Consider the following 26,652-nt stretch of genomic DNA (forward strand, 5'->3'; position numbering starts at 1 on the left):
TCTCTCTATCTTATCGTCTTTTTCAGAAAGTGGCGACTCATCTGAGCTGGTTTCTGTTTTGCAGCGAGGGGAGAAAATAATTAAATTTAGCCACTTCCAGTGACATTTCTGACATTTTCCCATGAGAGATAATAACTGTAACAATAGTCGCCGTGAAGAAACACCAAGGAGAAAAACAAACTCATCTGATTACAGAAAAACGAGCAACAAAAGTCGTGACGGGGTCACTTTTTATATATAGCATTTAAATAACCTTTAAATGCTACAAAAGGCGTGTGAGAGAAGAGCTGAAGGAGAAAGAAATGGATTCTTTCTTTCTTTATTCACACACAGTGTCTGTCCTACACTAACAGGAAGTTAAAGCCCTCATGGCTGAAGTGGTGTCAAATATCTTAATATCATGTTATAATGAAAACATGGCACTTTTTCCCCTAGTAAACACAGCACAGTGCAATATAAATATACAATATCTCATGTTCAGTCCTTGTTTATAGCGTAAACATCAAAGCCCAGACTGTGTGTGTATATATATTTATATATATATATATATATATATATTCTGGTAACTGTAAACTATACTTTTTAACTTTTTAGAGTTATAATTTATTATACTTATCTTTACCGTCTTTGCTGCTGTGACGATGTAAACGTCCCCACTGCAGGATTAATAAAGGATTATCTTATCTTATCTTACATGTGGCGTTAATCATAGCTGTCCATGTTGTTATTTACTTTATTTCAGATGTATTATTTAGACTGTTTTTGCATCATATATACACGTTTTTAACCGCTACTGAAGAGTTGTTTTTTTTCTCCCACACTTTTGGTTCTCTCGACTAGACCAGACCAGACGCTCATTCGAATGTAAAGTTCTGTTTCCTCCCACTCGGCTCCGCTCTGACTCGGAGTAAATCCACAAAAAGCAGAGCTACACGTCAGTATTTGTTGATAAAAATGAATATTTTTGACTCTCATATACATGGGATGTATTGTTTCTAGTGCTGGGCGCGTTTCCATGACGACTGACCGGAAAAAGTGTATCATCGCAGTGTATCATTGTATATGCATCATTTGACGAGTGAAATTGAATAAGTAATAAATACAAAAAGTTATTTAGAAATATGTTACAGAGTAATTATCTTTATTTTACATTATATTTGGTTACATTTAGTTACATTTATTCTGTAGGACAGTTACATCTGGCCCTTTGAGGGTAACCATGATACTGATGTGTAAAAATGACTTTGACACCATTGCTCTAAAGTAACGCTTACCTTTAAAAACAGAGGCACACATACGCAGTACACAGGTACACTGGTTATTTGTAGCGCTGCTCTTTTCCTTTAATAAACAGACCGCTCCAGTTCCACTACAGGCGCGCTAATGCAGCTAACGGAGCTAATGGAGCTAAGGGAGCTAACTGGTAAAAGGTGCCTGGACTCGGGTGTCGCGGCACGTAAACATAACGTCACACGCGTCTTTTTCCGGTCAGGAAGCGCGGCATGCGTTAACGTGTGTTAACCTAGTGCCCTGCACTAACTGTTTCCTATGACTGTGTCTTTGGTGTTGCCCTCACCTTGTAACCCTCTTCCAGGTGTGAAGCACTTTGTCTGCTCGAAGGCCCGAGCCACCACCGCTCCTCTCAGCATGCTGCTGATGGAGTCCACCTGAACAAAGCACACGGGTCACATTTGTAAAACACATAAATCACACAGTGCCGAGTCCTGGTGAATGTAATTTGCCGTGCAGTGTATAAACAAAAGCAGGAGGAGACAATAAAACAAACGACAGGAAGCAGCCAAAGTGGTGCAGAAACAGCCGGGCACAGCATTTTTCTGCACTTCCATTGTGGATTCCTTTGTGATTAAATACCTAGTGTAAGCATGAAGTTTGTCATGAATTCACAGACTCTGACCTGACTGAACAAATGCTCCAGGAAGCTGTGGAGTTTCTTCTGCTTCTCGTGGGACAGCCACACACTGGAGGGCATCTCATCGCCTGCAGAGGAGCGCGATCACATGTTATACACACACATATATATATATATATATATGTATGTACACATTACCGTTCAAAAGTTTGGGCTCACTTAGAAATGTCCTATAACATTAAATGGATCAGAAATACACTCTATAGATTGTTAATGTGGTAAACGACTATTCTAGCTGCAAACGTATGTTATTTAATGGAATATGTACATAGGTGTATAGAGGCCCATTTCCAGTGTTCTAATGGTACATTGTGTTTGATAATCGCGTTAGAAGGCTATTGGATGATTAGAAAACCCTTGTGCAATGATGTTAGCACAGCTGAAAACAGTTTTGCTGCTTCTTTATTTGGAATAAAAATCATTATTACTAATCTTGTCAATGTCTTGACTCTAGTTTCTAGACTGCAACTCTTTTCATGAATAAAAGTGTGACTTTTAATGGAAAACACAACAAAAATTGTATAGAACGGCAGTATATGAAACATACATGCGTGAGTATATCTTTCATTCTTAGCTGTCGGTGATGAAGGAATGACAAAGCTGTGTGATGTGTGTGTGTGTGTGTGTGTGTCAGCAGGGAAGGATATTTGACAGGATACACAGCTGCGGACGGCGTTAATGACAAACCCAGCTGAGACAGTGCAGTCAAACGCCTGCCGTATCCTATTACACTATTACACTGCGGCCCGCCTTTTTTTTTCTTTGTGACTCCTCCCCCTCCTCCTTCCCACAATGACGCCATTGATAAATCTCACACAAACACTGTGAACACCCACCTGTCACCTGTCAGCTGACAAACATACAATCTACGTCTTATTTCTACAGATATTTAAATAATACTTTAATGTTAACGTGGAGGAGAATAATGTGTGTGTGTGTGTGTGTGTATGTGTGTACCTGAGTCCATTTCGTCACTGTGGACGTAGGAGCTGCAGTGGCTGCTGCAGATACTGGTGAAGGAGGCGATGGAATTTCTATTGCTGTTGCAGTCACTGAGGAGAAATGACAACAAGAAACAAGATATATTAACTTTAAATTTAATAGAATTCATTCATAATTCATTAATACTGACTTCGTAAATAATCCTAAACTTCTACTAACGTGTGCAAGATGCAATTAATAGGTGCAATAATCTACGCTACTGAACAACGTGTAAGTAATAATGCAGGTTAACTACCTGTTAATCAATAACCAACCATTTTAATAATCAAGTAATTCGTTTTTAATGGGTTTTTTATGATTAAATGTAAATATTTTCCGGTTTATTTGATCCATAGAATAAAGAAATAATCAAAACTGTATCATTTTTGACATTTGAGGACATTTATTTTGTAGGAAATAATCAATTTCCATCAATAATTATGAAAATAATCATGAGTTTCTGCCCTTTAGTTCTTATTTGTGTGTGTTAAATTATATATTTTGGTGGTTCTTCAGAGGTTTTCTGATATTCTGCACCTCTGATCTCTGACGTCATACCTGTACGAGTCTCTGTTGCTGATGGTGTCGTGTCCAGAGTCCTCCTGCTCGTCCCCGGCCACGTTAAAACACACTTTCTTGCCGTTGCGCTCGCCCTTCTCGCCCTCGCTCTCTGCAGAGATGTAACTCTCCGGGGTCCTGGCCTCTGACGTGGGCGGGTGCGTGATGGAGGACAGAATGCTGACGATGGAAATAAAAACAGCGTGATAAAAACAACACGTTTTGATGCTGCGACAGGAAGCTACGTTACGAACAATCTGCTGGGCCTCCCGACAGCTGAAAACCATGACCCCCGTTTGTTTGTTTGTTTGTTTGTTTGCGCTCACAGATCCTGCGTGGTGCGGTGGTATTAATAGGTTAAAAGACGTAAGACGGGGTGGGGGGGGGGGGGTCACTGCAGCTGTGTCAACACTCTGCTGCTCTACTTTCCATCAGGTCACTTATCAGAGGAGCAGGAAGAGACGATATTTTTACAGTTGCTGCGAACACATGGTGGCATTTAGGGCCATATTCCGTGTTTTTTTTGAGGTCTCATCACGCTCAGACTTTGACAACACGCGATGTCTGCTTACATTTCAGGCCTATTTTAATTTGTGTCCACTTACATTTTCCATTGTGTCATAACAGCAGCCTTAAGGGTGTTTCTGAGCGGAGGAGGCGAGGGAGGGAGGGAGGGAGGGGAGGGAGGGGCCGCTGAAATAAACAACCTGTCCAACTTCTGTTCCCCACATGCATCTTAGATTTTAAGGCCTCCTCCTCCTCCTCCCGTCCCCTACTCATTCACAGAGACGCCCTAATTAGGGTCCACTCCAATGTCCCCAAAAAAGAAGATTGGCATTCCATCACTATGGGGAAGCTCTTCAGGCTCCGTGATTGGCCATCGGTTAATAAAGAAATGAGCACAGTTTGGGGCCTTTGGGGGAGAAAACTGAGGAGAATAACAATGACTGGACCACAGAAGGAGAGACGGAGTGAGAGAGGGGGGGAAAAAACTGAAAAGTACACCACGACTCACAGAGATCTCTTAATCTCTCACAGGAAATCCTTTAACCTGCTCTGACACATTAAACCATCAGGTCTGTGTGAGAGCATTTGCATCACAAAGCTCCGTATCGGCACTTTTTTTTCCCAACGCCAGGACATTTGCATGACGCTCTTTCATCTAAACGGAGGTAGACAAATAAAGCCTGGCCGTTAATAAGGAAGCGATATGAAAAAGGAAAAGTGTTGTTTGGTGCAGGATGGGAGGAGACTTCGTGTATCGCCGCGACCGCCTCCTCGTCTGTGACGCGGGGTCAAAGGTCGCTGCCTCAGAACGTCGGCCAAGAAAGTGATGCAACAGCATCCCCACGTCCAGTTGTTTTCTCTTCCGAAAACGACTGGAGGATATTTCTAATCTACGACAAATTTACCGCAGACATCCGCTCTTGACTTGACTGTGGGTGTGGGGGTGGGGGTGGGGGGGGTCATGCTCGACATAGCATACAAAAGAGTCTTTATAAATATGGCCACAGGTCATTATTACAACAATATAAAGTGAGGCACACCCCAGCGCAGAAGGAGAGAGAGGCTAATGTCTGTGTCTGTGTGTGCAGACAGCTGCGTGAGGAGAGGAAATAAGGACGGACGAAAAAAGAGGAACTTGGGGGTGTGTGTGTGTGTGTGTGTGTGAACAATAAAAGTCCCAAACAACCCCACAGTGAACCAAATGAAGAGCTTGGGAGCTTCCGACGCACCCACACAGGTTCAGAGCGACCCATCCACACACACTCATCTGTAACAAGCTTCTGGAATGTTGCGTGGAAACATTCTTGCATCATTTGAACGCATGTGGCTGCATCTACGTCGGCCTAATTGGCAGCAACATGAGCGCAACCACGCTCAGCGCTGCTGTGGACGTCATCGAGGCGACAGATCCACTCCATCCAACGATAAGTCTTAGTGACATTCTGCAAACGCTGAGGCGACACAGATAACACATGGATGTAATCATCAGCCGTCTATAGATAATTAGCAGAGAAACTTGTTCAGCTCTTCATCATCTTATGGCGTTTGCAGAGGGCACCAGGTGCAGTGGTGACACACCCTCCAGTTCACTGAGATTGCGTTTCCTGTGTAACAGTGCAGTGTTTTCCCATTTCCTGTTGCGCGGCTGCGTCTCCAGACAATGACCTCTCCAAACACGCTGAACACAGCGTTGCCCCGGCAGGAAACATCGGTCTAAAAACACACGCGCATTCCTCCATACCAAGTATATATATATAAAAAAAACCCTCTCTTGGTTTCTCCCTCACACACGGTTTGCTGTCCGCGAGTTGTTTAAGTTACAGCTGGTTATGTGAGGCCATGTGGTTTCACAGAGCATCTCAGATCAGTGGTGGAGTGTCTCTTTCCATCACAGAGAAAGTCATTTCAAACTGTCTTTCCTGTCTCCATCTTATACCACTTTATCCTCCGCATAACATAGGGCAAAAGGCGGGGTACACAGAAAAATATTCAACTAAAGCTCGATATCACTCACTCGTGAATGTGGGCGCCGTGCGTCTCCATCTCCGTGACGACAGTGGTGAGCTTGTACAGGAGTTTCTGGTAGGCGTCCAGTGTGAGCAGGTCGTCCTCCCTGAGCAGGAAGCGGAGGCCGTGTCCCTCCGTCCTGCCCAGGCTGTGACCTGACGGTGCCGCCATGGTGGTGATGGTGTGCTGGACGTTCACCATGGGGCTCAGCTTACCTGGAGCAGCAAAGACAGAAACTACTCAGTATATACAAGTGTATAGATGTATATATAGTATACACATCTATACACTTATATGTATATATATGTATATGTGTATATATATACATATATATATGTATATATATGAAAGTATGTATACATATATATGTAAGTATTGTATATATACACATATACATACATACATATATATGTATACACATACATACATATATACACATACATACATACATATGTACACGTACATATATATATATATATACATACACACACATATACATATATACATACACACACATATACACATACACACACCAATACACATACATATATATATACACATACATACATATGTACACATACATACATATATATGTATACATACACACACATATATATACACATACATATATGCATATATACATACAAACATACATATATGCATATGTATACATACATACATACATATATGCATATGTATATATACATACATACATACATACATACATACATATATGCATATGTATACATACATACATACATATATACATATATATACACACACATACATATATATACATACATATATACACACATATATATACACACACACACACACACACACAAACATATATATAAGTAAATATTTCATGTTTTGACTGACCTTGCTCAGCGCTGCTACGTCGTCCCTTCTCCGGCGTGTTCTTCCTGTTGTCCAGCTGCACGCCGAAGGCGCTGCCCAGAGAGGTGGTGGTCTTGGGGTAGGAGACGTCCATCACGTTGATGTGACAGTTTGTGGGGCAGAAGTCGCTGCTGTGCAGAGGAGACACCTTGGCCTTGGCCTGCTTAAAGGTGGGCCACGCTCTGTTCTTCAGCACTCTGGCAAACTGACACCAAAGAAAGATGGATGGCAGTAGAAGAAGAAGAAGAAAAGGTATTAGTATTGTGAGCGAGAAGTGTTTATCTTTCAGTGCAGTGGCAGCGAGCGCACACCACACCACACAACTGGCTGCTCATAATCAATAGTAATCAAAGGTGGAAAATAGGTTTTTGAGAATGAAAAATTTCAGACTGCACAGGCTTGAAAAGTGTGAACATTAATATTATAAATAACTAATGTTTGACACACACACACACACACACAGAAAAGGCTCCACATATAAAGGACCTAACAAATTATTTTGTTTAATTTGTTTGTTGTTGTTCTGATTGTGCTGCTGAAAACTGGCTCTATTACATGTAACATAGGGAGCGATTGCGTGTATACAGCAGCAGCTCATGGAATGGACGGTGCAAAAAGCACTTTATACCATCAAACTGCTGAATGAATTTGTTTTTTTGAGCAGTAAAATTCACTTCGAAGACCAAGTTCATGACCTGGTTGGAAAAAGAGCCGTTGTGGAGTTTGCATGTGTGTGTGTGTGTGTGTGTGTGTGGGTTTTCTCCAGGTTCTCTGGTTTCCTCCCACAGACCAAAGACATGCAAAATTTGAGGGTTTAGGTAAATTAGACACTCTAAAGTGACTGTAGGTGAGAGTGGATGCTTGATGGACTGGTGTCCAGGGTCTTTACTTGCATAAAGCTGCTGTATTGACACAAAACAAATCACTTCCTGTGTGCAGCGCACCACGATGTCACACAGGATCTAAAGAGCTAGAAACACAGAGAGAGACGTGTGGGACTCGTGTGTTTATATTTAAATGTTAATAAAAGTTAATAAAAGATGTTACAACTAGGTTGTAAGAGAATGTTGGTCGACCTTTGAAAAGTACATCGGTGTTGTTGATTTGCTTCAGGTGAACTCTTTATCTCAGTGATATCAAACACACTTGACCTAAAAGTTTGTTTTAATTGCTTCCTGCATATAACACACTGTTAAATGATTGTTAAATACCCTTTGTGGGTGACTTTATCCATGTGTCCATGCTCCACATGTAGCCCTGAAACTTCCTCTACATGCTAAGAGATAGCATCTGTATGCACAACATGATACACAGAATAATAATAATATCACAAACACATTTGATTGCTTTTGCACTCTCCTTGAACCCTCTCTACGTCAGAGAGCCTGGACGGTTCTTTGGATGTTTGTTAGAAAGCAGATGATTTAAAAGCACGGGATGGATTTCCAGCATGGACATAATCATAATAAAATCATTTACAGTGGGGTCCAAACGTCTGACACATCTGGATCCCCCCAAAAATTAACTGAAGCTAAACATTTCACCTCGTTTGCTTCGGTTATTTATCTAGGACAGTTTGAGATCATTGATGTGGTCCAGACAGACCATGAAGTGACCTCTTCTGGATCCACAAGTTCACATCTATCCCTCTGTCACTCTTTATTCTTCCTCTTTCACCATGGCCCTGCGTCCTCTCTCTCTCTCTCTCTTGGGGTCTGAGCAGGAATGCTCCGATGCAGGAGGGAGATCTTACACAACAACCAAAAGAAAAGAAGTCCTGGCTGAGGCTGAGCGCGGCTATTTTTAAGGGACTGGTAATTAATCCAAGACTCGCTCTCCAACACTGACTCAGATCTTTTTTTCCGTTCCTCTCCTACGCTCACACTTGCATCGCATTAGCGGGCGTTTTAGCCCCGAGGACGCGCGATCACAGATGAGAAGGAAAACTTAGGGGAAAAAATACATTGAGTTGTAAACTAATTAGAAAATAAAAAACCAGATGATAATCTCAAAGGCAGTGACAAACACCTCCTGGTCACTGAGAGCCGATTACATCACACCATGTTACGAGTTAAGAGTTTGACTTTACTGACACAGTGATGTCAGCACTTTGAGAGAACAAGCAAAAAGGAAGAGTTTGCCTTTTCACTACCTTTCATTATATGGTAACAAGGTTTTGTCACAAAGCATCGATACTAAAGTGGTTTAGTGGGAGATCTACTGGGAAACCTACGTTAAAGGTTATTTTGTCAAATTTTGGACAAAATTTATTTATTTTTGACAAGAAAATCATAACGTGGTATGTCGTCCAAAATTTTAAGAAAAAAAAAGGATTGAAAAAAATATTTCAAAAATTTGACAAAAAAAATGTTTTGTCTAAAATTTGACAAAAAAATGTTTTGTCCAAAATTTGACCCAAAAAATTTTTTGTCCAAAATTTGACAAATAAAATTTTTCGTTCAAAATTTGACAAAAAAAATGTTTTTGTCCAAAATTGACTTCACTGACACGGTGATGTCAGCACTTTGAGAGAACAAGCTAAAAGGAAGTGTTTTCCTTTTCACTACCTTTCATTATGTGGTAACAAGGTTTTGTCACAAAGCATCGATACTTAGGTGGTTTAGTGGGAGATCTACTGGGAAACCTACGTTAAAGGTTATTTTGTCAAATTTTGGACAAAATTTATTTATTTTTGACAAGAAAATCATAACGCGGTATGTCGTCCAAAATTTTAAGAAAAAAAAAGGATTGAAAAAAATATTTCAAAAATTTGACAAAAAAAATGTTTTGTCTAAAATTTGACAAAAAAATGTTTTGTCCAAAATTTGACCCAAAAAATTTTTTGTCCAAAATTTGACAAATAAAATTTTTCGTTCAAAATTTGACAAAAAAAATGTTTTTGTCCAAAATTGACTTCACTGACACGGTGATGTCAGCACTTTGAGAGAACAAGCTAAAAGGAAGTGTTTTCCTTTTCACTACCTTTCATTATGTGGTAACAAGGTTTTGTCACAAAGCATCGATACTTAGGTGGTTTAGTGGGAGATCTACTGGGAAACCTACGTTAAAGGTTATTTTGTCAAATTTTGGACAAAATTTCTTTTTTTTGACAAAAAAATCATAACGTGGTATGTCCTCCAAAATTTGAAGAAAAAAAAAAGTATTGAAAAAAATATTTCAAAAATTTGCCAAAAAAATGTTTTGTCTAAAATTTGACATAAAAAATGTTTTGTCCAAAATTTGACCAATAAAATTTTTGGTCCAAAATTTGACAAAAAAAAATTCCGTCCAAAATTTTACAAAAAAATATTTTTAGACCAAAATTTGACAAAAAAGTCATACTGTGTTATATTGTCGAAAATTGGACAAAAAAAGGTCCAAACATTTTTTTGTCCAAATTTTTTTTGTCACTTTAAAATAAAGAAAAATACTGTAGTTGTACACAAACGATTTTGTGTGTTAAATTGGAAATTTGAACAGTATACTACATACTTGTACTTTTTTTGTCTCAATGTCCAAAAACAGAAATCTATATGTACAGCTGTTTTTCCAACTTTCTCCTCTCTGGTGACAAAGATGCTGATTCGCCGGCTTCCTGCTACAGCGCGAGTGAAATTACCGTAATAACCACATGTCGTGCTTTGAGGTGCAACCTCTCAGTTTTCAGAAACCGTTGGAATGTTTCGGATAGCACAAACCATCATGTAATTATGGTAATGCAAAGTGTTGTCTGCGATATGCTCGGTGTTAAATGGTCAAAAGTGACAAAGACGCCGTCATGAGCAGCTCAGGATCCTCCTCACCTTCCTGTAGTTGGTGATGCGGCGGTTGATGTGATCCACCCTCTCGCCGCACATGACGCTGAAGCGCTGCTGCAGCTCCTCGGGGATCACGTCACAGCTGGAGCTCAACCTGCCGCACATCTGCACCAGCGTGTCATCGTTGCGTGCCAGCGTCTCCAGGATCTGAGTAAAGAGTAAAGAGTCAGCGGGTGATTCACTGATACGACAACTCTTTCCCAAGTCCCTGTTGGAGCACATAATGGAATGTAAATGATCTTTTTTTGTTTTGGTTTTTTTTTCACTGGAAAACAAAGTTGAATTTGGCCGCAGGGGTTGATTTCTGGACAGGACTTTAATGAACAGTTAGAGTAAAACTTCCAAAGAACTGTTTATAAATCCACTGAGATAAGGTCACACACACAGAGACTCTCCAGATGAGAGATTAGATACGAGGAGGAAGAGAGACACAAATCTCTGAGCTGTCTTAATGAGTTGCCCAGTGGAGGAGAGAGAAAAGCTGTGCATCTCCACATCACATCACAGGTCTCTGAGGACATCACAGACGGCTTAGGCAGATGTTTATAATAATACCATAATTACTGCTCATATGGAGCAACAGGAAACTGCTTATAGTCACAAGGGAATGATATATGTAGCAACGACTGGGTTTCATCGAGGACTTTTAAAGTCTTCAGAAAGCAAAGATTGTAAATCACTTTCAAACACCCTCACATGTGATCTCCTCTCATTTACGTACGATTTTTTACTGATTCTTAACACAAAATAAAGCCGTCACTTTAATCTACAGAAGAACTGCTGTACTCGACGTTAATGTGCAATTTGTGATAAACTCTTTAAATCCACCGAGATTTCACGTTCACTCAGACATTCAGAAACAATCTTAATTCATTTAGATTTTTATCTGCTGCTCCCCTGCTGAGAGATAAAAGCACCATGCATGGTTTGTTTATGTCTTTATTGGTTTCCCCCCCATCATCAAATAAGGTGAAAATCTGATAAAAATCACCCTTATTTTTACCCTTGACCCCCTTCTTTTAACCATAGCAACACAGAATTTAAACAATTTGCATAATGTCACAGTCTAAACTACATTGAGTTCATTAATTCTAATTAAAGTTTTTGTCACAGCAAAAATTGGTGATTTGGCTGCACAAACTAGCGTTTCATTTGTTTCTGCAGCCTTTTCTGTGAGATCACATTTGCTTTGAGGAGCTGCTGCTGCCATGTTTTACAAAAGGATTTTTTTTTATCCTTTGAAGATCGCCATAAATAATACAGTTTTAAAAATGCTGCAACAGTTCCTTTACAGTATAAAGAACATCAACAGACATTGTGCTTTTACTTTGAAAAGAGTACAGTTGAGAAAAGGACTTAATAAAGACTGATCTAGAAAGAGTCCTTCACAACACTTATATATGTGAGTTATGGACTAAATATGTTGTTGATTTACATGAATGGAGAAGGATTTATTTCTTACATCAAGATAATTTACCAGGAAATCATAGTTTGTGCCTTTCAAAATAAAATGTTAAAAGCTAAATTTTTTAAAAATTAAATAAAAAAAAAAAAGTGTGTTTTTTGTGTGTTTTCCATGAAAAGGGTTTTCAAGGGTTTTCTAATCATCCAATAGCCTTCTAACGCTATAAGCAAACACAATGTACCATTAGAACACTGGAAATGGGCCTCTACGTATACATCTATGTACATATTCCATTAAAAACCATGTCATTTGCAGCAAGAATAGTCAGCATTTACGCCTAGTTACGCTAATGCTAATCTAAAATCTTAAAAATTGCGTTGTGCCTAATGAGGTTGAACAGTGTTTGCATTATGTTAGCCCTACGCTAATGCTAATCGTAGCCTGGGTTAGCTTACCTTTGGAAACGTGTTCGCCAAGTTAGCCGCAAAATAGCCGTCAGACACGCTGCCTGGTGTTGCCTAGCTGCAAACGTCTCGTTTTTAATGGAATATGTACATAGGTGTATAGAGGCCCATTTCCAGTGTTCTAATGGTACATTGTGTTTGCTAATGGCGTTAGAAGGCTATTGGATGATTAGAAAACCCTTGTGCAATGATGTTAGCACAGCTGAAAACAGTTTTGCTGCTTCTTTAATTTGAATAAAAGTCATTATTTCTAATCTTGTCAATGTCCTGACTATATTTTCTATTCATTTTGCAACTCTTTTGATGAATAAAAGTCTGACTTTTAATCGAAAACACAACAAAAATGGTATGGGTGAGCCCAAACCTTTGAACGGTAGTGTAAACGTTGGACGGTACCTTCGCAGTGAGGCTGAAGAATCCCTTAGGCTCAACCATTTTCTCCAGCACCTGGCACTTGATGCCGGCCGTGCTGTCGTACTCGTAGACCACGCCGTACTCCAGGTGGACGTTGTCCACCGTCAGACTCACGTGGTCCTTCTTCCCGTCAATGATGGCGATGGTGTTGAACTTGTCCATCACCTCTGAGATCACAGAGAGAGCACGTGAACATGACAGCAGCGGAAAGACAAATCAGGAGAATGATGTGGTGATCGTGATAATCCCACAAAACGAATGCTTTGGCACCGCAGGAGGTCTCAGACCTGTGAATCAAAGGAAGACCCCTCGACTCAAATGATGAGCAATTCCATGAGCATTAAGTTAAATGGGCCTTTGCAAGCGCAATAACTTAATACGGCAATAAATTCTATGAAGGAACAGCTTTTCCACTTTTACTTGCTCGTTGGGATCCATAAATTGCAGGAGGGGGGGGGTTAACACTCGACGAGCCAGAGGTGGCAGCTGTTCTCAGACTAACACGCTCCAGATGAGCCGTTTTGGAACCGTGTCCGACTTGTTAACCACAACAGACGACAGGCTTTTGTGTTTCCCCCGTGATCGAGCCTGCGTTACATCCACAGACGCCTCTGAGCTGAAACCATTCATCGTCAACTATTTTGATAATCGATTCATAGGTTTAAAGCTTTTTTTCCATGATGAAAACAAGATTAATGAAAAACGAGACATTCAAGAACATCCTTGACGAACACTTATCAACGTTTTTTGACTTTTTCTGACATTTTATGGACCAAACAATTCAACTTGACCCAAAAAAATGTATCCAAAATTTGACAAAAACATTTTTTTGTTGTTTTTTTAAGAACTTTTGGCAAAAATTTGGCAAAATTTTTTTTTTTTTTTTTTAAAAGTATAATTTTACAAAAAAAGTCCTTAATAAATGTTTTGTACAAAATTTGACAAAAAAAACATTTTTGACTTTTTTGCCAAATTTTGGACAATTTTTTTTTTTGTCAAATTTTGGACAAAATATTTTTTCTTTTTTTTTTTCAATTTTCGACAACATGCCACGGTATGACTTTTTTTTTGCTCCACATAAGAATAAGAAAGAAATCATTAAAACTGAATCGTTTGAGGACAAAACAAGACATGAGAGAACATCGTCATTTCCAGGTTTGACAAACACTGATCAATCCATTTTCTGAGATTTGGACAGATTAATCAATTATGAAAATAATCCTTAGTTGCAGCTCTAGCTCTTCTTATGTGTGTGTGTGTGTTCAGTCACCTTCCACTTTGCAGTCGAACACGTCTCCGTTCTCCTCGGTGGACGCTCTGTGGTTGGTTTTGTGGTTGTCGTCCTGCGCGCTCTCGTTGTTGTTGTACACCCAGTTAATGGTGTCTTGCTGCACAGCAGGAGGAAGGGGGAAACAATAAAAAAGGATTAGCTGCATTTTAAAAAATGTATTGAAAATGTTTGTGCGTCGTAAAAATAGCAAAGAAATGATTGAAACCAAATGTTTGACAGTGTCAAACATCTGTGCGCTTTTCCTCTCATCTTAAACGGTCTGGAAGCATTTTGAGTCGCACAAACGGAAACACAAATCAGTTTATAGGAGCGTAAATCACAGCGTATGATTTCTATAACAAGAAAGATAGGAGATAAAAACATTCAAACGTGTGTGTGTGTGTGTATGGTTGTGTATGTGATTGCGACATGTTTTTCTCTGGGCAGTGACAGACGCAGCTGGGCTGGCAGACGGTGAGCGGCGGTAAAGCTTTTTCACAGACATATGGAAACATGGAGCTCGGTGAGACCGCAGAAGCAAAGCCACGCCAATCTCATCAGCCCACTGTGGTGTGTGTGTGTGTGTGTGTGTGTACCTATCTGTGTGTCCACAGCAGGGTTTTCTGCCAGGGTTACACACTGTGCTCTGTGGTCTTCTAATGTACAACCACACACCGACAGAGACGGAGAAACACAGGGTGGTTCCTCTGTGTCCATATTTAATCCAAACCAGATCCCCAGTTGAGCTTCATTAAGACTAAAGTCCAATTAGAGCTAAATTAAAGTGAGAGATTACACTTCTGGGTCTCTATTTTCCACCTTCAGCAGGTGGAGAGAAAATGGTCCCAGCAACCCCAAGTTCTTTTCCCACCTCTCATTGCTGCAGCAGCAGCAGCAGCAGCAGCAGCAGCAGCAGCAGCAGCAGCAGCAGCCTGCCAGTCTCCCAGTGCTGTGAGCCAGAGGTCAGCGCTGGAGGAGCCAAAACTACTATTATTTCTGCGTAATGACCCAAGGGAAGGAAAGACAGAGAGTGATATGAAGGTAGAAAGAGAGAGAGGGCTAGGAGGTCTGGTCTGGATTTTTCTCACAGTCCACTAGTCCTCGTTCCCTCCCCCTCCACCTCTTTCTACTCTTCTATGGTCTCACACACTTCATCGTACACTACCGTTCAGAAGTTTGGACTCACACATACATTTTTTGTTAAAAGTCGCACTTTTATTCATCAAAAGAGTTGCAAAAATGAATAGAAAATATAGTCAAGACATTGACAAGATTAGAAATAATGATTTTTATTTAAAATAAAGAAGCAGCCATAGACCATGAGATGGTTGCTGGAAATGTGCCTCTATACACCTATGTACATATCCCATTAAAAACCAGACGTTTGCAGCTAGAATAGTCATTTACCACATTATCAATGTATAGAGTGTATTCCTGATTCATTTAATGTTATATTCATTGAAAATTTCTAAAGGGTGGGGGAAAAAAATCGATTCACATATGAATCGCGATTCTAATCATCCACGATTCTGAATCGATTGATAAACTTCAAATATATATAATAATATATATTTGTTAAGTTTCTATTTTGAAAAAACACACAAAACACCAGTTTGTGTTATTTGTGTACAGCTTATTTTTGTAACTTCTGGGAGAAAAAGGCAGCTAGTCTAAGCTTTTATTTATGCAAGTTATTTTTTGTCCAGTAAGTAAGTTTTTATTTGTTTTGAATGAATAAATGTTAACTTTTGTTTAAAAGTTTGCCTTTGTGTGATCACATTATCACATTATCTTATACAAACTCTATTGCTTTGATGCAATAATTTGCCTCGACACACTATGCATTGTATACATTTTTGAATCGAGAATCGTATGAATCAAATCGATTTTGAATCGAATCGTGACCCTAAGAATCTGAATCCAATCGAATCATGAGCCACCCAAAGTTTCACATCCCTAATTTCTGAGTGAGCCCAAACTTTTGAACGGCAGTGCAGCTTCACTTCACTGTGTCCTCCTCTCACCTGCGAGGGTCGCCTGTACTTCCTGCACGCCGTGACGTGAGCGATGACGCTGGCGTGGCTCTCCTTGCTCACGTTGATGCCGTTGACTTTGATGATGCACTGTCCCGGGTGGAGGCCGGCGATGGCTGCCACCGTGCCTGTGGTGAGGACACGAGGACACGAGGACACAAGGACACAAGGACATGAGTACAAGAGAGAGGAAGGAGGGTCACGTAAAACGCATGTGATGGCTGAATCAGAAAGAAACAAACAAACACCTGCGACATTTTCCACATCCTGTACACAAAATTTGGCTCAACGAGTCCATTTTTTTTTTTTATTGTATTTACATGTTAATTTCCTGTTTTGGCAGCTCAGCGGGAGTGTGAGTGTGAGCGGAGGGAAGTTGTTTATCTGGGAGAGAGACGAGGGCCTTTCTGTGGGACGCAGTTCAGAGCCTCAAGGTTTTACAGCTATCGGAAGGAAGTGCGCGGCAGACAAAATATTCCTCCCCCCTCTTTGTTTTCATAGCTCCTTAAACACACACACACACACACACATACATTCTTGTACTTACATACTGAGGACCGGGTTGCTGACAAAGTGAGGACCATCATTTCCACTTTATAAACCAACACAATTACAAATATCTACTTCATGAATGACATCTATAAAGAACTACTGGGTGCAGTACGATAAAATGTCTGTAGGTGGAGCCCCAGAGCAAAACGTGTGTGAAACACCTGGGCTGTAAAAATGTTTTTTATGTACAAAATTGAGGACCTGTGTTAAAAACAGCGAATAGAATGTATACAACCTGGAAGTGATTTGAATGAAAACAAAGTGAGGACCGACCAAAATGGCCTCACTTCGTAAAAATGACCTCACTTTGTTGGTTAAAAACCCTCCTCAGTATGCCGCAAGTACAAGAAAGTGAAACACGCTACTAGCCAATACAAGAACGCTAACACATTTCATACTTTTATAACTTCAGATATGTTAGACAAACTGTGGGATTTCAACCTTCAAATGATGCCTAAAAGATTATTTTAATGGTGCATCAACCTCTGTTGAAGCCTGGTTTTGGGCCAGTGCCGCAAAAAGAACGACAACAGTTGTACAAAGACAGTTGTAACAGATGATACCATTTACCAACTGCGTGGGGGGAGGGGGGGGAACACACAATTTAAAGCTAAATATGAATATGCAGATTTCCCTGCATCTGTCTGAGTGCCTTGACGCTGAAATCAAACACACCCAATTGACTTTAGCAGACGATCTGTTACCGTGTTCATCTGATATGACAGAAACAAGTGTTACTAAAATAACCCATGTTTCATGCTCCACATACAAGCGTGTATGAAACTAGGCAGAAAAAAAAAACAGGGTTCCTACACCTTGTTTGACATCAAATTCAAGGACGTTTTTAAGGACTTTCCAGGTCTAATTCCCTTGAATCCCAGGACACAAATGTGCTGACACAGCTAAAGATGGGAGGGCAGATCTCTGGACAAGTGATTGACCTCAGGGTTGTGGTCAAAGTCAGTGTTTGTCATTTTCTTTGGTGTGAGAGAGACATCTGCACTCTCTTGCTTGACTTTACTCGCTCATTGTTCTGCAAGGAATCTCTTACATAAATATCAACTTAATTCTTTCTTGCACAGAATTCAAGCACTTTCAATGACCCAATGGTTCCAAGGACAAGCGGGAAGCAAGGTAAACTCACCAATAACTTCATCATATAATCATAAATACTGTATTAAGTATGTGTTGGTAGATCCCCTCTAAACCCTACATGAAATGAATTAAATTAGCCCTGAATTAATTTCCTGCCAGTGTTATCTCCTAGGCTGCTGCACATTCCTGTCTCTCAGTTGTTTTATGACTCTAATTTGGCATTACCTGCTCGACCCTAAACACCCGGGCATCACAGCTGTTGTGACACTCCGAGGGATCAGACGCCTCCTACATCAACGGCTTCCAAGGCAACAGCAGCTCGTTCACACACACACACACACTGCTCCACCAATTAGACAAAAGAGAAAAAAACAACTCAATTCCCTTGAGAACAGCCAGACAAGGCCATGGATTGTTTTTTGATTGAACACCGTCTTGTGCCAACTCTGATAGCACTGCTGCTAAACAATGTAAAAATGTAAGGGGGGGGGGGGGGGTTAATAAACTTCCCCAACACACTGAGGATTTGAACTACTGAGAAGAAATGTGAGTAGGAACATGGCGATCATTGTGATGAGCTGATATCCTTCGTTTTAAACGACCAGCAAAGCAGCAAGAAAAGCATGAGAGAAGGGGATTTGGGGGGTTATTGGCCTCCTGTACACACACACACACACACCACCAGCTGTGTTTGCCAGCTGTGCCACAGAGGTAAAGGGAAGTGTTTTTGCAGATGAGGCAAAGATCTCATACCTCTGCCGACAGCGTGCACCACAGACGGACCAAAGCCGCGGATCTGAAAACCTAACCCGTCCGCCGAGTCCGGGATCTTCACCGTCCTGGAGATGAAGAGCAGAAAATGCATTAAAACTGATAAACGTAGACAGCGAGATGACTCTGCAGCAGATCTGACTTACTCTCTCGGTTTGGTGCTGACGAGCACCCGCAGCGGTTTTTTGCTGTTGAAACATTGCCTGAGGAGAACTTCCACTTCGGAGAACGGTCTGAGGAACACCAGGTCCCCATTTATGGCAAATAGCTTCTTTCCTACCTCCAGGCCGGCCATCTTACATAGGATATACAAGAAAGACAAAAAAAAAAAAAAATCTCCAATGATATCTGTGCGTCAAACAGAAGAGCGCACACACACCACTTTTATCTGCGAGCACACAGCTGGATCCCGTCATGGATCTGAGATTGGATATTTAAAAAGGCAAACACGCACAATGCCAGTCTCTATGCAAACCAGACCTTCCAGCCGCATCCAGAGCTACTTCAGGGCTGGAGGGAATTACGGGTCGTGCGCTCACAGTGTTCGCATTCGCCTCCAAACTCTGTCCCGTTTCCATCTTGCAGATCAAAGCGGGAAAAAAAACACCAAAGAAGACCTCAGAAACATGGCGCCCTTTAATGTGTTGTGTTTCTGCACGACAAAAAATGCTCCTAATGTTAGCATCAGTGTCCTAGTCCATAAATCAGACTTAGCTTAGGAGCAAACAGTTTGGGGGTTTATGTAGTTTATGACTGATGATGGAACCACGTTTTATCAACAGCAGCCTTTTGGTCACTGGTATGCGTCTGCTTTGAAGACACTGCAGCTCTGCGAGAGTCAAACGCAGCAGAATGAAGAATGCTGCTGCACCACAGAGTGGAGAAGAAGATGGTTCAGAGGAACACAGGTTCCTTAGATCCTTAGATCCTGAGCCCTAACATGTCACAGCACTGATAACACTGGTTTAGATAGGAGGTGCACGGCGGATAGGGGGGTAAACTTAAATCCTGCAGAATTAGATTCAAATTTTGGAAATCAATCAATCACTGGACTTTAAATTAGGAACAAATGAGGGAGTGCAAAGAACAAGTGATAGAGTGCAAAGAACATGTGAGGGAGCACAAATAAAGTGAGGGAGTGTAAATAAAGTGAGGGAGCGTAAAGAACAAGTGAGGGAGCACAAATAAAGTGAGGGAGCACAAATAAAGTGAGGGAGCGCAAAGAACAAGTGAGGAAGTGTAAAGAACAAGTGAGGGAGTGCAAATAACAAGAGAGGAAGTGCAAAGAACAAGTGAGGGAGCACAAATAAAGTGAGGGAGCGTAAAGAACAAGTGAGGAAGTGTAAAGAACAAGTGAGGAAGCGCAAATAATGTGAGGGAGCGCAAATAAAGTGAGGGAGTGTAAAGAACAAGTGAGGGAGCACAAACAAAGTGAGGAAGTGTAAAGAACAAGTGAGGAAGTGCAAAGAACAAGTGAGGGAGCACAAACAAAGTGAGGAAGTGTAAAGAACAAGTGAGGAAGTGCAAAGAACAAGTGAGGGAGCACAAATAAAGTGAGGGAGTGCAAATAACAAGTGAGGGAGCGCAAAGAACAAATCAACAAAGAACCAGTGAGGGAGGGCAAAGAATAAATCTAATTCCATGAGTTATGAGACACTCAACTCCCCAAAGAGTTAAAGGAACAACGATCCATCCATACTCTATAGATCATGTCAATGAGTGAGTGTGTGCTGTATAGATCCATGTCAATGAGTGAGTGTGTGTTGTATAGATCCATGTTATTGTGTGAGTGTGTGTTGTATAGATCCATGTCAATGAGTGAGTGTGTGTTGTATAGATCCATGTCAATGAGTGAATGTGTGTTGTATAGATCCATGTTATTGTGTGAGTGTGTGTTGTATAGATCCATGTCAATGAGTGAGTGTGTGCTGTATAGATCCATGCCAATGATAGAGAGCAGATGTGTGTGTCCTCACCTCGGCTGGAGAACCCTTCTCCACACATTTGATTATGGGGACTCTGTTCCTCTCTTCCAGCGTGAAACCATAGCCGCCATCGTTGGGCCTTATCTGGAACACAACAACACAGCTCACGTCAGCTAACTCCCAGGACGACAAACAGAGATTCCATTCTCACAGAGCACAAACATATGCACAAACCAGATGAGAATTCCTGCACACACACAGATATGCAGCTATATGGTGGGATTTGCTCATTCGTTTAAGAAAAAAAAAAAAAAAAAAAAATGCTTACTGAAGTGTAAAATGGACTTTTGCAGTGTTATGACTTTTCCCTTCGCACAGCTGTGTTTTACAATGATTTATTGTCCAGCGAGCACAATAAATATAGCAATGTTATATAGCGCATTAGGACAGAACGAGAGCTAATCCGTCAATAGGCCACAAAGGAATAACGCCAGCGAGGACTCACCAGCAGAGACTTGGAGATGACGTTCTCCACTATTTTCAGGTCGTGCTTTATGGGTTTGTGCTTGGTGTTGGAGCCCTCCATCTCCTCGTCGGCGAAGAAGCGGAACAGCAGAGGCTCGTCCTTGAATTCGCTCTTTTCCAACACTGAGGAAACAAAGAAATGAACGCGAATTAAGAGCCAAGAACGGGTTCTATTTTTCTGGAAAAAGATTCCGGGTGTGTTTTTACGCGAGATTTTTTGGGGTCTGCGTTTACGAGATAGTTTTTCGGGTCTGGTTGTACTACATTTTTTCGGCTGTTTTCCGTAAATTTTATTTTGGTTCTGTATTTACAAGATTTTTTTTCAGGGTCTGTTTTCGGGGAGATTTTTTTCCGATGCCGTTTTTCTGAGATTTTATTTCAGGTTTGTTTTTTTTACAAGATTTTTTTTTCGTGTCCGTTTTTCCCAGATTTTTTTTTTGGGTCTGTTTTCCGAGATTTTCTTTCCGGATTCTGTTTTTACGATATATTTTTTTTTCGTGTCTGTTTTTACAATATTTTTCCCCCCAGGTACTGTTTTTACAAGATATTTTTTTCCAGGTTCTGTTTTTACGATAGATATTTTTTTCGGGTCTGTTGTCATGAGATTTTTTTTGGGGTCTGTTTTCCCGGCCTAGGTTGTTAATTTATGAAAATTCAGATTGTTTCTGGACAAAAGGGAAACACTGTATATTCTAACTGTCAACATTCTATCACTCTGAGATGTTCAAACCCATCTAAGCACGACAGAATAGAATAAACGCATAAATACACACCAGGTCTGAGGGAGACCCCACTTTTGTTGCAAACTATCACTTTTGAATGAGCTCAGTCTCCACAGCAACGCAATGCCTTCACCAAGACTTAAAAAAATCACCCTGAGGGGAAAAAGAAAACCCTTCCCTCTCACACATTCCCCTCACTTCATTCCCTTTAAGATCAGATCTACTGCCAGCATGTTTCATAGCCACATCGTCGGGCCAAATAACTCGCAGGTACAAATGGTTGAATTTATGCCCTGCAGGCTGTGGAAGTGCTCGTAATTTGTAGTGCGAGGTTTGAGCTGCGGGTAAAGTTTGGAGCAGTTACATCACAGGGGATACGAGGAGACTGCGACTGTGACTCATGTACGACTTAAAAACAAGCCTGACCCCTTGTAAACAAACTGTAGCCATGGCAACTATGCACTTAAACTGACAAAAATCCAGAAATATGCACACCGGTCTGCGTAAAAGTTAACGCACGAGCGCAGCCACGGCCCTGACAACACAAACACACACATACACAAATGCAAATTCAGTCAATGGACTGGAAAAGAAGCGTCTATTCCTGCAGCGTGTCAAGAGGATTAAAAGTAGACGTGGAAAGAGAACAAGAGCAGTGGTGTTCTAAAACGGGACGCTAAATGCCAAACGCCCTCTCCACAGCATTCAACTCCGGTTGAGTCAGCGACGCGACGAGGGTTCCACGGTTTGTGCTCGGCGTGATCACAACTCTTCTGGTTTTTTTTGATTGTTTTTGTTTGTTTTGACAGTGGGCTGAAGGTCCGCGGAGCAAGTGGAAAGTGATCCGTACCGTGATGCATGAAGCCGTTGTGGCACAGCTCCACCCCCAAGATCAACGCCTCCTCCCTGCTTCGACAGTCGCCCTGAGGAGAGGAGGAGGAGAGGAGTGAGACAATGAGAGAAAGTGGAGAAAAAAGAAGAAGAAAGAAGATTGTGTTTAGACACCAGTCAAAATGTCAAACTCGTAGCCCCTTTGTTTTTATATCAAGGAATCCTGAGGCCGACGGAGCCACTGTGACAAATCTTAAAATTCTCGCTGACGGAGTGAGAGCCCGCCTGATTTCCCGGGGTCAAACACAATCACATAGACTACCACACATACAGACATGTGATATCTGCCATTGATGCTGGTGCTCATATACATTTCTCTGTTGTCGTCCTGGTCTAAAGCTCAAAGCTTCCTGTCAAAGTCAATAAACCTCCAACGCCGCCGCATCGGTCCTCGTTTCCTTCTCACTCCGCTGAGAGTCTCGAGTCTGACGGCATGAAAACGCTTTGTCGTCTCGTTTCCTTCCCGTCTGTGGCACATTTGAAGTGACCTGCTGTTATGACAACAGCTACTTGTCATCATCGTCCCCCAAGTTGTCTTGGGTTATATTATCAATAATAGCATTTATTTATGCCCGTTTTTGTCACTTATAGATTCATTTTTGCGTCATCACCCTCATCATGTGACACTTTTACTCAAAAAGTTACTCGATTTTGCCCTGGCCCTGTCCCTGACCAGACTAGAAGTTCATTTTGAGTTTGAGGCCCCTGCTTTAAACCAATGTGTCAAAACAAGTGAGGGTGATATATATATATATATATATATATATATATATATATATATATATATATATATATATATATATATATATATATATATATATATATAAAATATAATTGAAATGTAAAAATCATTCAATTTTATCGGGTGTTTGGTGGCGTTTTTCGGCCATTCTCGCTTTACTAGCGCCGTGCAGCTGTTGCGCCGCAGCCTCGGCTTCATCAGTCGTGTCACTTCATGTGCAGCGTGTGCGGGGGATGTCGCAGGAAACATGAAAATAAAACACTGCTATACTGAGTCGTGTGGAGCTGATAATCTGCTCTGCGTGAACTTGTTTTGACAGATTTTTGTCATAAAACCATGTAAAAACCATACGACTTTATTATAGTGTTAGCGCTTACCTGTGCTATAAGCCAGTCTATTAGCTTGTTAGCCATCACCACTGATTTGTACGTCCGCAGATGGTAGTCCTTATCCCTGGGTGGGACATGAGAAAGGAAGCAGGATTAAGGATTAGGTTGGAAAAACAAAATTATACCTTTAAACTCAGACTGTGTCCCTCGTACTGTAGTAACTCAACCTCTTGGTAATAAACCCAGATGGTGAACATGAAGAGTAGTAATTGCTTGGTTTATTTAAACAAAAGCTTTAAAAAGAGGACTAATAATTTCCACTGTCGGCAAAGGCGCGGCGTCTTTTCAGGTTATAAATCTGAGGGAGTTTTTCTGACAGTCGGTGACAGCAGAGCAGCATTCCTGCAGGCGAGGCCCCCGGGGAAACCCTGTGTGCCCCCGTGTCAGTCTGATGCTGCTGTTCTCAGTGTTACTCTGCTGTCTGAAATAGAGCCGCTGCTTTTCCCATGAACGCCGGGGCCTCCCCAGGGACATGAAGGGGGCCGGGAAAGTCCTGAACCACTGTGACTTCCACAACTTCACCACTTCTATCCAACGATGAAGTAAACACGTACACACACACACGCACAAACACAGACACACACAAACACACACACACAGACACACACCTGTCGAGCACTCTCATTGTGAAACACGACATCTGTTTAAAGTCTAATCCCAGCTAATCCCAGCTTTCTCAAACTTGTCAGAATGTGAACCACATTTTTTTTCGGATCTGTTTTTATGAGATTTTTTGGGGGTGATTTTTTACAAGATTTTTTTTTCCGGGTTGGAATTTCCAAGATTTTTTTTTCGGGGTCTGTTTTACGAGATTATTTTTCGGGGTCGGTTTTATGAAATTATTTTTCGGGTCTGTTTTGATGAGATTATTTTTCCGGTCTGTTTTTACAAGATTTTTCTCGGGTCTGTTTTTACAAGATTTTTTTCGGGTCTGTTTTTACGAGATTTTTTTTCGGGTCTGTTTTTACGAGATTTTATCTGGTTCTGTTTTTACGAGATTTTTTTTCCCGGTTTTTCTGTTTTTTCAAGATTTTTTTTTCTGGTTCTGTTTTTACGAGATTTTTTTTTTTCGGGTTCTGTTTTTACAAATTTTTTTTGTTCAAGTCTGTTTTTACAAGATTTTTTAAGAGTTAAACATGACATCTGGGCCGAGTTTAAAGTCTAATCCCAGCTTTGTCAGGCTCATCTGAATGTGAACCTCAGGGAGGCCAAAACGCTGGCCTGCTTCCTCCACAGTGGAACAGTGTGCGTGTTGCATAAGTGGATTTGACAGCCTGCGATGGTTTGTGATGAGGACTGCAGTGCTGATATCAGCGAGTGAGTCACATCGCCCTCTGCCATGTCAGGCATAAACCACTCAGACCATCAGATGTGAGAGGCACCCTGTTCCCCCCCCCCCTCCTGAATGGGATCCCAGAGCCAGAGAGAGTGAGTCTACAGCGGCTGGTGCACAGTGAGGCTGTCAGAGTGAAGAATGGGGGGTAAAGTGAGGGCCAGTGGGCAGCCATATGTCCAGGATGAGGAAACGGCAGTTTGAGGAGTAACTTAGGAAAAAGGTCACAGAGCTGGTTTTTTAACTTTCTCTCCAATGAAAAAAGTTTCCTTTGACATTTTGAGAGAAGGGCGGTGAAATGGATGATGTAATGAATCTTGCATTTTTTAAAGGAGTGTGATATCTCAGTGGTGCTTTAAGCTTCTCTGCTCCTGATGAATTACTCAAGTAAACTACCACCAAATAAATCCTGCACACATATATCAAACAAATTAACTTTCTGGAGGATTCATCAGCATCACAAAGACATTTTTCAATATTCCTCAAGGCTTGACTGAGATGCTAGGTTTTACTTCATCTGTGAAGATCATTTGTTTATTTAGTCGTACTCTGTGGATCTGTACGTGCATTGCATTCACCTTAAATTGTTTGGAAAAAGGCTCTGCCTTTTTTTGCCTTCATTTTTCAGGGTCTGTGTTTGCGAGATTGTTTTATTGTTTTTACAAGACTTTTTTCGGGTTTGTTTTCACAAGAGATTTTTTTCGGATCTGTTTTTACAAGAGATTTTTTTTCGGGGGGTCTGTATTTATACGTTTTTTTTGGGGGGGGGGTCTGTTTTTACGCAATATTCTTTTGCTTCTCAACGCATCCAACGAAAGCTTGTTGCGATAGGCTTCCGTAGAAGAGAAGCTCCAGGAGAATTATGTAGCCTGACCACTGCAAACATTGCGATCTCCAGCAGATCTGAGTGTTCTTTCGGTCTGACCAACCACAAAGTCTACAAACTAATAACAATTCCATCAATATATTACTTAAAGACAGCAGAATCTCCCAATGTCTCAAACCTGAAGCACAGGAGTGTTACTGTGTACTGCAATACGCTTACGTAGATATACAGACCCTCTACAAACTACATTTCAAAGTCTAAATGTGTCTTTACAGCTTTGGTTTGGGGGGCACAGTAGCTGTTGTGTGTGTGTGTGGGGAGGTTGTGTGGAGTGTGCGTTCCCCTCTCTCGCTTCATCTCTGTCGCCCTGCCAGGAAATTCCACCTAATTAGGCAGAGGCTGATTGCTCCAATTAAACTCTGGCATTCCCAGGCCTTTGTGCTGCTGCTCTGCACAGATATGCTGCACAGCACAGCTCCAGTAGTCTCGTATACGACGTCGACACACGTAATCACGTTCACATTACCAAGACTCTTATATGTTGGAATACATTCAGGACGAGTTCGACCCCTGCAGCCGTTTCACACTTTCACT

General features: G+C 41.2%; 1 protein-coding gene across 3 annotated transcripts in view; it reads right to left on the reverse strand.

The window, feature by feature from the left end:
- The window catches only part of prex2 (phosphatidylinositol-3,4,5-trisphosphate-dependent Rac exchange factor 2), a gene marked incomplete at its 5' end in the record, with an annotated part of 93,782 nt that overhangs the window by 24,531 nt on the left and 42,599 nt on the right, over window positions 1–26,652 (reverse strand). For 2 of the 3 annotated variants that reach the window (XM_083901572.1, XM_083901570.1), the window contains 16 exons: window positions 1,577–1,667; window positions 1,916–1,998; window positions 2,888–2,982; window positions 3,470–3,649; window positions 5,991–6,198; window positions 6,866–7,088; window positions 10,687–10,848; window positions 12,967–13,151; window positions 14,255–14,372; window positions 16,279–16,415; window positions 18,688–18,773; window positions 18,852–19,000; window positions 20,682–20,774; window positions 21,136–21,278; window positions 22,728–22,800; window positions 23,888–23,963. In XM_083901572.1, the coding sequence (XP_083757698.1) occupies window positions 1,577–1,667; window positions 1,916–1,998; window positions 2,888–2,982; window positions 3,470–3,649; window positions 5,991–6,198; window positions 6,866–7,088; window positions 10,687–10,848; window positions 12,967–13,151; window positions 14,255–14,372; window positions 16,279–16,415; window positions 18,688–18,773; window positions 18,852–19,000; window positions 20,682–20,774; window positions 21,136–21,278; window positions 22,728–22,800; window positions 23,888–23,963 (2,102 nt within the window). Of the gene's footprint in view, window positions 1–1,576; window positions 1,668–1,915; window positions 1,999–2,887; window positions 2,983–3,469; window positions 3,650–5,990; window positions 6,220–6,865; window positions 7,089–10,686; window positions 10,849–12,966; window positions 13,152–14,254; window positions 14,373–16,278; window positions 16,416–18,687; window positions 18,774–18,851; window positions 19,001–20,681; window positions 20,775–21,135; window positions 21,279–22,727; window positions 22,801–23,887; window positions 23,964–26,652 lie in introns of all 3 variants that reach the window. The other variant, XM_083901571.1, reaches the window with a different exon arrangement.

This window comes from Microchirus variegatus (assembly GCF_963457635.1).
Source record: "Microchirus variegatus genome assembly, chromosome: 15".
Taxonomy (NCBI): domain Eukaryota; kingdom Metazoa; phylum Chordata; class Actinopteri; order Pleuronectiformes; family Soleidae; genus Microchirus; species Microchirus variegatus.